Source organism: Mustela erminea, chromosome 5, assembly GCF_009829155.1.
Source record: "Mustela erminea isolate mMusErm1 chromosome 5, mMusErm1.Pri, whole genome shotgun sequence".
Lineage (NCBI taxonomy): Eukaryota > Metazoa > Chordata > Mammalia > Carnivora > Mustelidae > Mustela > Mustela erminea.
Genome location: NC_045618.1, coordinates 87,907,930 through 87,920,497, shown reverse-complemented (window position 1 = coordinate 87,920,497; position 12,568 = coordinate 87,907,930). Strand labels below are relative to the sequence as shown.

Here is a 12,568-nt window from a genome sequence, read left to right as displayed (position 1 = left end):
GACATATTAGACTCAAAAATGTGTTGACCTGAAATTGAAATTTAACCGGGTGTCATGCGTTTAAGTAGGAATCCTGAATTACCCCTTCTTTATTTGAAATTAAAATTCAACCAGGTGTCCTCTCTGTATATTTGCTAAATCTCAAGTTCTGCTCTAGAGACACCCAAGACCAGTAGAAGGAGGTCTTGCATGATGCAGCTTCAATTCAGTCTCATGCGATTGTGTTAGATTGGCAGAAACTAAATCACATCAGGAACTCTGGCTGCAAGGACATTTGGGAGACATAAGTCTTAGCTTTTCAGCCTCTGTATTATGGCAGGCATGGGAGAAGTGTGAAGGGGCATGTGACAAGCCAACAATTCACTGGAATAGCTGCACAGTAATATTGATTCATTGCATTTGTAATTTGTTTTATTTTGACAGACATATGTTGAACATCTCTTCTTTTTGGGTCAGTATAAGTATTAAGGATATGGCACTAAACAAAACAAACAAACTAACTAAATAAATAAAATAAATAAATAAAATAAAAGTCCCTGTCCTCATAAAGCTTAGATTCTAGTGGAGAAAACAAAATAGATTAACAACAACAACAACAACAAAAACACTAAATTACAGAAATTGAAAATAAAACTGAAAGTAAAAGCCACTTGTAATCCTACTAGTCTTCTTCGAGCTTTATGTAACAGCAAAGGTTAAAAAAAAATCTCCTTACTCTTTTCTCCCTCCAATTTTATTTCCCAGAGTTTATCATCAGTAGTTGTATGTGTGTGCTTGCATGTTTATTATAAATAAGTTAAACATGATTACTAAGTCCCATGAGGGTGGGAAGGATATACCTCAGTTCATCTGCTGAAAAGCTCAACATTACTCAAGCTATTACAAAAAAGACAGAATCCAGGAATCTCCTTCTTCCTGCCTTGGGGTCTTCTGTGCCCGATTTAGCTCCAGTAGTTTTCTGGAAATCACTTTCTCCCTTCGTCTTCATCCTCTCTCCATTTTGCCTCTATCCTGCTGGGTCTCCTTTACCTGCCTTGGATCTTCTCAGAAAAGACGGACTCACTTGGAGTCAGAGGGGAGCACATACAACACAGGGTAAACCTCTCTCTGTAGAGATCTGATCAATTTTCATACGTCCAGTTTTCATCTGGAGATGAGCAAATGTCCCCCATACATTAATGTGAGGATAGACGGAGATGAAGGGAATGAAGGGAATAGAAACCTGTCACTCTCCCACCCCACCCCCACCTTATACCCCACCCATAGTTAAGTCTTAACTCCTCGCTCTGTCTCCTTTGTCTAGCACGAAAAATTCTTCATGTCTGACTCTATGTGAGCATGGTTTCCTGTCACCATTTCCTGACAAAGACCCTGCTCCAGCCACTCTCCAAACATGCCTTATTTTCCCATTTCTGTCTCTGTCCTGACATTCAGTCTGTATGGACGGCCTTCAATCCACTACTTCTGCCCATGCGCACTGACCTCTGCTAAGGTTCTGGCTTCAGTGCCTCTTCCTCCATGATGCCGCCTTAGATTCGTTCCCGCAGAAGCTGACCTTGAGACCAGGATTCGAGGACAGAGGTTTATTAGGAAGGGGGTTCCAGCAAGTTGGTGTTGAGGAGGAGAGAGTGAGGCAAGAAGGAGGAAAACCAACAAAGAGTATGTTTTGAGGAGCCTGTATGGTCAGCAACAGAATGGCTGGGGGCGGGGGGCAGTGTTCACGCCAAAAGCTGAAGTGCTTATCCCCCACCTTCCATCGGTGATTGCTGAAGGTGGCTCCTAGGGACGTGAACTCGCCAGTCATTCAGACTTGGCCTGTGAGTGGACTGAGAGAAATGCCTCAGGCGGAAAGTGCAGGTGCGTGCAGGAGGACACTGCCAGCGTGCACAGAAACTGGGGGCCAAGGGGATGTGGACAGGGGGGACGTGTAGCATTTTGACCAGTTGGACATGATTTGGGCCACTATACTATTATAGCCTTTGGTTTATATCAGTCCTGCCTCATGTTATAAGTGTTTGTGTGTGACCAGAAAAAAAAAAAAAAAAACAAACATTAAATTACTCATTGTCTTAGCCTGGTTTATCCCAAAAAGCAAAACCAGAGGCAAATGCTTCTGTGCTATGACTTTATCAAGAAATGCAAACTGGGGAAAGGAGGAGCAGTGACGAGGGAGTGAGGCAGGGAAGGCAGAAGCGGGGACACAAGGTATGTTTTGAAGGTGGCGGCTGGGAGCATCCTCAGGGAAGGTATATATGCTGATTGTCTCAGGACACCCCACCAAGAGGGGGGAGGGAGAAGATTCTACCCACCAGTTCCTTTCTCCCATCATGAGAGGTTCATTTGACAGGGATTTAGGTCCCTGCACGTCCACAGTACAGTTGGGGAAGTGCTGGCAGCATCCCGCAGCAATCCAACACCCCAGCACCAACACAGATGCCCTGGGGCAGGGGCCACGTGAAGCATGAGGCAAGGGGCTGTCTGTGGGGACATGCGCTTGGTCTGAGTCTCATCTGTGGCCCGGGGTGGGCCAAAACTGTCTGGAGACAAGTAAAGGCAAGAGATCCGAAGTGGCTTATTAAATGTGTCTGACTCACCAACAGAAACAGCTCACTAGGGGTGACCCAATCCTCATGTGGGCCCCACACATCATGCCTAGAAGATTATCTTCAAATAGTGTGAAGCATCCCCACCGAGGCTTACAAATGAAAATCAACCTTCTACTGTGAAAATCTGGTACATCAAAATTTTTAAAAAAGGAAACTGAGTGGATAGAAGTATTCTTTCCAAAATGTCTGATCTCTGGGAAAACAAGTCTCTGAGGAACTAGAGATGTACTGGAAGAATGAAACGAAGAACGAACATAAATGAGTGAAGCAAATGTGGATGAAATTTTGTTTTTAGCAGTAAAATAAAGAAAAGGGGTTCTCTGGTTCACCCAAGGATCCTTTATAGACATTCTATACAGAATTTTTAGCGGTCTTTAATTTTTACTCATTAACTTCTTTGAAGCACTCATTATAAATGTATACAAAGTTTTTACATATGTTTATGAAACTTTCATCAAAGGGGTAAAAAGAACTATATCGAGGAAACGGGAAGGTCAAAATTTTTTAGGTGCTGTGTTGGAACGGAGGAAACATGTAAAAGAGAAACGTGTTTATCTGGTGGAATAACACAAGTACCAGGAAAAATAGGGACCTGTGTAGACATTGTTTACAGGAAGAGAGAAAAAATGTATTTAATTTCTTTATAGCCATAAGATCTGCATTTATTTTTTTTAAACCTGGATATGGTCAACTACATCATGAGCAGGTATTGATGAAAAGATCAATGATACTTTTTCTATAATCATGCAGATTATAGTGTTTCAAAAGAAATTATTTTACTTTAAAGAAAACATTTTAAATGTTAGTATTCCCAAAGAAACATTCCCATTTGAAGTCTGCATCTCATGAAGAAATTCAGTTATTATTAGTTTTTTCAAATGTGCAGAAAATGATCTAGAGTTCTTAGAATTAATATGTAAATATATTGTTAAAATGAATTAAAGGGTTATACAGGTAATAAAACATAATGAATGCAATAATGAAAATAGTGAAACCTTTGAAACAACAAATAAGTTTCAATTTCGGGAAGAAGAGCTGTGTAGATTGCTACAGAAACCATGGTCCCTGTAATCATATCCCTGAGGCATATTCTTGAAGGTTGAGTGCTTGAATATAGTCAGCCACAGCTTCCTCAGTCAGACCTATTTTACCACGAACCTCAGCTCTAAGTTTATACACTAGAGCATCGTCAGGCGTCAAAGACAGGGCTGTAAAAGGAAAACATTTCAAGATATGTTTTATAATGACACTGGAAAATAGTCCCCTATTTTAAAAATAAAAATTTTCTAAGAACTTTAGCACTGCTTACTTGAAAGCATTTTTCTTCAAATGTAAATGTAAATGAATCTACATTGCATGTAAATGAATTTTATTTAGTAAAATTAAATATTAAACCTTTCTAAGAAAACTAACTTGAGGAACACAGTACAATGTCTTTCCTTGGATGACTGGCATTGTTTATGTCCGGTTTCCCTGATGATTTTCCGTTTCTCAGCTTATTCACACTTTAAGTTATTACATAAAGGAATCTATATTGATGGCATTAAAGATAAGATAAATAAAAGCATTAATTCTTATGTAAACTTACCAAGACAGACCTGGTGATTTTCTTCTTTTATTGTCTAAAAACAAATATATCAACCACTGTGATTTCCCCCCAAAATTATAAAACAAAATACCTTGACTTAGGTCTTCCTCAGCTAGTTCGTATTGCTTTAAACAACAGTAGAAGTGTGCTCTATTAAAATATACTGCGGCCCAGAAGGGACAGCTTTCAACCACATGTGCAAAATCTTCTTTGGCTTCTTTGTATCTCTCTAATATTGTATTTGCAATAGCTCGATTCATGGTAGCATATTCATTTTCTGGATCAAACCTTAAAGCTTTTGAGAAGTAGTCACTGGCCTATAAAATGTGAAGATGATGATAAGTTGAATATATTTTAATTGGCAGCTATATAGCGATCTGAAGCACTTTTGATTCATGTATAAAACTGGTTAAAGTGTATTTGAACTTTTTTCTTTCTTTCTTTCTTTCTTTCTTTTTCTTTCTTTTTCTTTATATGCCTGTGGTTCTATTTCCCTGGAACTGGGGACATATTAGCTGCGCAAATATTTCATCTAAAATGTGTCCAGCCAAAAGTCAGTTTGCTTTTTGTTATCACCTGTATTGGCAAATCTCAATAATGTCAGTGATAAAAATGTTCCTCTACTTACCCCTCAAGTCCCACACCTTTACACAGTACCAGAAAAAGGTAAAATATAAATCAGAAAAGGTCATAACATGATAAATATATGTTAGAAAATTAACATTTTTCATATACAAGCAGAGTATCCAAGAGCTAAAAAGGTAAATGAATTCTCCAAATAAGATTCTAAACCATACCACCAGGCTCACCCACTGCCCCACCCCCCATGGAGCACTGGGTGTTGTACGTAAACAATGAAAGTTGGAACACTGCATCAAAAACTAATGATGTATTTTATGGTGACTAATATAACGCAATAAAATTTTTTTAAAAGATTCTAACCCATACCAAAATGGGATAAAAATTTAGTGATGCTATGAAAGTTATGAAGAAGGAAGAGTGAGGGAAAAAATCAACTTGTCAAGAAGATCGAAGACTCTAGATTATTCTCTGTTCATCATCAAGAAGCAAAGAACCCTTTCAAGTGTGGTCTGTAGATTGGTTTTGGGGTCTTAGTCTGAGAAATCATTTCCTACAACTCTGTAAAGAGATTAAATACAGAAACTACGAGTAAACCATTAGTAACTTTTATAGCACTTCAACATAATTATGACATTCCAGGACATGAACATAATTCTAATAACTTGTTTATATTGTGTTTTAGCAAATTATTGATGAATAATAAGTTAGAAATTTTTAAATGGTCTTTCACCACAAATAGCTTCAGATGCTGCTTAGACATCCAACTAGACATCTCTTCTCTAATTCCATGAGGGTAAAAATTTGGTTCCTACTTTAAAATTTACTTCACTTAAAGGAAAAGTCATTTTTTACAATACAGATTGCTCTCTAATTTTTTACCATTCAGCTTTTCCCAACACACCATAGTCTTGCTTCTATCTATCTTCCCCTATTTTGTGAGTTCCACTCTTGCTAAGGCTACAGATGTCCTCAAGCCCAATGGACATTTTCTAGTTCTTTACTTTCAGGACATTTCTGTGGCATGGATGCTCTTGATCTCTCCTTCCTTTGTAAAATTCTCTGTCCTTGGGACAGAGCATCTCTCTGGTTTTCTCTTACCTATATATCACTTTCTCTGTCTCCATCACTGAACTATTTTTCTCTATGTTTCCCAGGGATCTGACTTCAATTCACTTCCATCATGAGTGAAATGGAACACTGGTAGCATGGTGGCCAAGAGCTCAAACCACGGAGCTAGATTTCTAGGTTCAAATCCTGGCTCTACCACTTGTCATCTCTATGTCTTGGGTGAGTAGATAAAGCTCTTTTGTCCCCAGTTTTCCTGTCTGTAAAATGGAAATAACAACTAGAACTCTACTTCCAGTTTTGCTTTTAGGATTAAGTGAGGTTAGTATATGAAATATATACAAAATATCCATCTATCCTAAGGCAATTCTCCATGAATTTTGCTGCCTCTGACTTTTAAGAGGCAATTCGTTCAAGATTGTGTAACCCATCTCATTTTTGGATGGAACTATTCAACGCGCCAGCGAAGTGCGGTACAAGGATCTGTTAAGGGGATGGCAGAACTGACATCCTCCTGTGAAGGTCTTAAAGAGAATGCACTCGCAGACAGAAGACTGGACTCAGAATCATCAGAAATGAAGCAAGGAAATGACTCCAAGCAGGGCCAAGACTAAAAAGTAATTTAGGCTTCATTTTTTTTTATTAATTAATTTATTTTCAGCATAACAGTATTAATTATTTTTTCACCACACCCAGTGCTCCATGCTAGGCTTCATTTTAATTAACCAGTAAATGATCAATAAAGGCCACGCTATTCTACATCACAAAACCAGGACTTCAATCAGGTAGGAGTAAGTGCCTACCTCAGCTAAGATAAAATTCAGTAACGCACAATAATGTGCCTGTGAAAAATGTAAGTTTTTCTTATAGCTTCCAAAATATATTGCTGAGAAAATAAAAGCCTATCCATTTCATGAAGTAATTTGAAGTATAGGAGTAATGGTTGTGATGCAGTTCAAGTCCAAAAACATCTACCACAATGATGGTCTTGATTTTTTAACAATTGGTCTAATGCCCTAATATCTGTAATTAATTAAAAAGCAGATCCAGTTATCTTTGTAATGTCACTCATAGTTCATGATGCATGCATGTGACTCATCCAAAAGTGATTTAAAATTATTAAGTCACTAACTAATGCTGAAAGAAGCCAGAACATATCTAGGTTTGAACCCTCTAGAGATTATTTGATGTATTGAGGGACCCTTCTTCCTGCCCCTAAATCTTCCTTCCAGAACAGTTAGAAACAAAGGTTGGGGAGGTGGGGAGCAGGGGACAGAGCCATTTTCTCCAAAAAAAATGTTCTGTCTGCATTCAACTGTGCCCCAAGTCTCTGCCTTCCCCCATGGCGTAATCGATAACGTGTCCTGCTCCCTTCAAAGACCACCAGAAACTTCCAAACTTTAACCTCAATTCTCTAAGATTTTGATTCTAATCATCCCTGCCACTTTCCTTCTGTCCCGACAATTTCTTCTTTTCTATTACATTTTTTATTAACACGGAGCATGAATCACTATCCTTCATATTTACAAAATTAAGAGAACTTCTTACCACACTCTACCTCATTTCACTACTTCTCATTTCATGACTTCTCTTCACAGGACCTCCTGACCAGCTGAACTGCTTAATTCTTCACCTCATATTTCCTCCACAACCTTTACCTATCTAAGTCTCTGATTCACCACGGCCGCAACAATGTTCTTGCCAAAATCATCAGTGACTTCCTCCAACGCCCTCTTCCTTGACTTTCCTTTTTTCCCAGCCGCGCTCGACACAGGACACTTTTCCCTTCTTCAAGCACATTATTCTCAAGGTATTATCATACTGTCCTGCTTTTCTTCCCATCAGCCTGGCTGGATGCTCTCTTCTCAGTCTACTCTCTGGCATCTCCTCTCTGTTTCACTCTCAAACATTGGTGTTATCCCCAGAGCTTGCTCCTTAAACCGCTTCTCTCCACCTATACTTACCTATCCAGGCAATAGTCTCAGTCCCGCACATATGCTCGCACTGATAGAATCATGCTTCTGTGAGACTGACTTCGATCTTCGTCACTACTACTATTTTCTTGTTTGTTTTCTATGTGTTCCTCCAATAAGAAGTAAGTTCCATCAGAAAAAAAAAGTCTATCTTGTTTAACTCCATACTCTCAGGGTATTATTAATGCCTCATACATGGCAGGTACGTTATAAATATACGGAGATTGAAGGAATGAAGAGCTAAGTGGTATAAGGAAATATTTGCTAAACTTTTCCAGCAAAATAAAGACAAGAACCATAGCCTCTTGGTACATAAAGATGACTCAATGGATCATTTTATTAAGGGATCTGGTGGCAGTATTGGTGGCACAAGAGAACACAGAGGTTACAGGTCTCAGAAAATGCAAGCAAAAAAAAAAAAAAAAAACCCAAAAAACAAAAACAAAAAACCCAAGCCTTTTTAAAATGTGTACATCAGGGGTGGTGCTTGGGTGGCTCAGTCAGTCAACTCAGGTCAGAACCCAGGGTCCTGAGATCAAGCCCTCCATTGTGCTCTCTGCTCAGCAGGGAGACTGCTTCTCCCTCTCCCTCTGCTGCTCCCACCACCTTTGTGCTCTCTCACTCCTTCTCTGTCAGATAAATAAATAAAATCCTTAAAAAATAAAAATAAGATAAAATGAATACATTATCTTTGAAGGCAAGGATTGTGGAAAGTTCTGAAAAACACAGAGCTTGTGGTAGAAGCCTTCCCAGACTAGCTAGGCTAGAGAGGACATTTTGTAAAGTCCTTTGCCATAGCATCAAACGGAGCACAGGTTGGAGTTACCATAGCTCATCACCCTGCTTCTCATAAAAATATCTGCTATTTGACAAGGAACAAAATTTATCTCATCCAAATGTAACAGAAAAGTAATCTGCCTGCCTTCACTGCAAAAACAAGGATGAAAAATCATAGCTTAATTTTTGGAAAGAAAATAAAAACTCACCGGATTTAAAAACGTATTGCTACAACATAGATAAAAATTATAATATAACATTTCCAAATGAACTAGAAAAAAATTGTTAAAGGAACAATTGCATTTGAGAGAAAGTAAATCAGTAATGAAGGATCTTGTCAGAAATGAGGCGGCCAGGAAGGTTTGACATGGGAATGAGATGAAACTAGGGGAAAAAAATTTTTTTAAGAAACCTGATCTATAAAGTCCACAAGGGATAATGGAGATTTCAGAGAACACAGGAGAGATTTAGAAGAGAGATGTGAAAAAGGCAAAAAAAAAAAAAAAAAAAAAAAGAAACAAAAACTAAGAGATAGAAAACATTAGAAAAAATAATTGGTATATAGAAGTCAAAGGACATCTTAGATATAATAATTGGCATTCATTCCCAATGAAGAGAAAAATGAAACAAAAAACATTTTATACTGAATTCAACACAACTTTTCTGAAATATACATATTGAAAATGCACACTGTGTACTATGATGTACTCTGGCAAAACTTTTTACTTAAAAAAAAATCTTTGATGATCTTGACAAAAAGAAGTCACGGATAAAAGAATTGAAAGTCAGGTTTGCAACAAAAAGATCATATTTTGACACCAACATACACCAGAATATAGTGAAACAATACTTAAGACACTCAAGGAAAGAAAAAGTGAGTCAGAATTTTAAACCCAGACAAGCTGCCTTAAGTTGTAAACACTGCAGGCAAACAGCTATGAACATAAAAAAAAATTCAAGGAATATTGTTCTCATGAGCCCTTTCTCAGGACTCTGCTAGAAGATCAGTATCAGGCAACTGAGAAATGAGTGGTCAGGAGGGAAACTTTGGCAAAAAGCCTGGAGATGAGAACTGAATATACTTAACTGGAGAACTAAGACTAACATGTGAAATAAGGGTAACAAAATGGTATGCAAATATTAAGTCCTTTGGTGGTAGAGGAATAATGAAACTCACAACAAAACGGGAGAGTAGAGACAGAACAGACGGCTGGCACCAACTGACACTGTAACACATTTAAGAATAAAAATATAAATATTAATTTTTTAAGATTTTATATATTTATTTGACAGAGAGAGACAGCAAGAGAGGGAACACAAGCAGGGGGAGTGGGAGAGGGAGAAGCAGGCTTCCCGCTGAGCAGGGAGCCTGACACAGGGCTCTCCCTGGGACCATGACCTGGCCAAAGGTAGATGCTTAACAACTGAGCCACCCAGGAGCCCCTAAAAAAAGATAAGTATTTTTTAGAAAAGAGAATACTATTAACTAAAATCAACAAACAGATGAAAGGGAGGAATAAGGGAAGAAAAGATTAAATGATTATTTTGTTGTTGTTTGTAATAGAAAAACTAAAGAAATAAGGAACTAAGAGTATAAAGATTACATTTATAAAGGTAATCATTAAAACAAAGCTATAAACCTTCCTAAATATCAGAAATCCTTTAAAAATAATTAAATAAAGTAAACCACAGACTAAAATACATCAAATATAAATATACTGTGACATTAAATAACAGAACTAAATCAACCATGCCAAAATTATTTTATTATTATTATTAGTAGTAGTAGTAGTAGTATTAAAAGCTAAGTATTTTCAAATTGCCATCTAAAGCAAAATGTAACTGTATGCTGTATAAAAGAGACACGAGCTGGAAATAAAGTATTCTGAACATTAAAAATAAAGGGAAGGGCAAAGGAATACCAGGCAAAAGCAAACCATTTGAAATCAGAGGTTATGATCTTTGTATCAGATGAAAGTGAATTTATACCCAAGAGCATTTTAAAGAAACAGAGGGCATTTGAAATGCATTCACAATGCACATGTAATGTATTTGAATATCCGTACATAAAATAATAATGTGGCAGCACTGTCCATAAAGCAGAAATTACAAGAGATGTAAAGAAAATTATAGAAGGCACACTAATTTAAACCTTTCCCACTCCAAAATAAACCAAATGGAAAACAAGCATGAATACAGGCTAAATTAAAAACATAATTTATAAGGTAAGTCTTATATGGATATTTTTAACTCTATATCCTTATAGCAGAAATTCTTTTTTTGAAAAGTCCCCTGGAGTACTTTTTTTTTAAGTTGGCATGTACAAGAACACATTAAAACTCAATAAACTCCAAAATTAGAAAATGTAAAGCCTTTCTACCTGAACATTTTAAGTGTCCCGTTAATTTATTCAAAGGGGAAATAACATTTCATATGTAACATTTTAGGAAAACAAAAATAAAAAACATTACAGACCGAAATACATAGGATACTGCTAGAAGCAGTAGTTAGGGAAATGGCCTAAACTTAACACTCATCACAGTACAAATTAAAGGGTGACAATAAATGAATTAAACTTCTGACTCGGGCGCCGGGGTGGCTCAGTGGATTAAAGACTATACCTTCAGCTCAGGTCATGATCCCAGGGTCCTGGGATTGAGCCCCACATAGGGCTCTCCGCTCAGCGGCAAGCCTGCTTCCCCCCACCCCCCGCCTGCCTTTTTGCCTACTTGTGATCTCTCTGTGTTGATCAAATAAATAAATAAATAAATCTTTAAAAAAAAAAAAAAAAGATTTAAACTTCTGACTCAAGGATAGACAAAGAGCAAGGTAAGTTGCAGATAAAGAACAAAAGAGTGAATATAAATAAAAAGTTGAAGTTGAGTTTGAATTATATAAGTGCATTACAGCTCAAATAAAATAAATTCAAAATATAAAAAATATCATCTAATAACCCAATAGTTTCATTTCAGACATTCTGAAAAGATTAAGATGTTATATAATCAGAACTGATATCCTTACCTCCTCACTCCCAGAGAGACAGAGAGAGACAGCAAGAGAGGGAACACAAGCAGGGGGAGTGGGAGAGGGAGAAGCAGGCTTCCCGCTCATGTGACTGAAATTGAGAAATGTTAGCAATTAAGATGAGTTTGATAATCACATCAGTGAAAAAGAGTCTTGAAGGAAGTCTGAGATTTGTCTAAGTGGGGGCACAGAGAGAAAGAATTTTAGGCCAGAAGCTGACAATAATGGACAACAAGGCAATGGCCCACACTTGGGGAAAGTCCAGAACAATGTTTACTGGACAGGTGTTGAATGGTTGATGATAATGAGGAGAATAAATCCATAGAAATGTGAACATGTAATAAATAATTATAAACACTCTTAGGAAAAAGAACTTTGTTAAAAAGAGCTAATAAATGATTAGCCTGTGACATAAGGATTGCTCTTTGGAAATTATATATAACAAAAAAAGCATTTAGTGTCAAAAAGAAAATGTTAAGGAAAACACATTACCTGGGAAAACTGCCTGTGGTGAAAATAGATATTTCCTGCATTAAAGTAAGCCAGTGAATATGTGGGGTTTAGAGAAATTGCTGCTTGATAGTCTCTCATTGCATTCTGTTTTTGACCCATAAACTCATGAATCACACCACGATTTGTTAAGAATTCTGCTGTCGTATTGATCTGCAATATAATAGTATGAGTATTTAGCATCTAGGAACAGTATTTATCCCCAATTTCATGTCTGTAAAAATGAATGTTATGAAATCTACTTGTAGGAAACCAGTAATTTTATAGTGCTGGTGAAACCCCATTAGAGCAAATATTTTGAGAAAGGGCTTGGTGTGAAGTTGATTCAGTGTCAACCCTTTGTTGATCTGGTTGCAATAAAACAAATAATCTTACTGCTATACTCAGTTCCTTTCGAAAGGATAGATGCGGTTGGCAGGAAGCTTATCTGTTTGACTCAGTGA

At 37.3% G+C, this 12,568-nt stretch overlaps 1 protein-coding gene across 2 annotated transcripts in view; it reads right to left on the bottom strand.

Annotated features, from left to right (window-relative positions):
- Window positions 1-662: 662 nt before the first annotated feature.
- Window positions 663-12,568, bottom strand: part of TTC6 (tetratricopeptide repeat domain 6) — a 214,642-nt gene continuing 202,736 nt past the window's right edge. For both annotated transcript variants that reach the window (XM_032344066.1, XM_032344067.1), the window contains 3 exons: window positions 12,108-12,278; window positions 4,286-4,511; window positions 663-3,814 (listed from right to left, as the gene is read on the bottom strand). In XM_032344066.1, coding sequence (XP_032199957.1) covers window positions 3,678-3,814; window positions 4,286-4,511; window positions 12,108-12,278 — 534 coding nt within the window. In that variant the 3' untranslated portion in view covers window positions 663-3,677. The remainder of the gene's footprint in view (window positions 3,815-4,285; window positions 4,512-12,107; window positions 12,279-12,568) is intronic.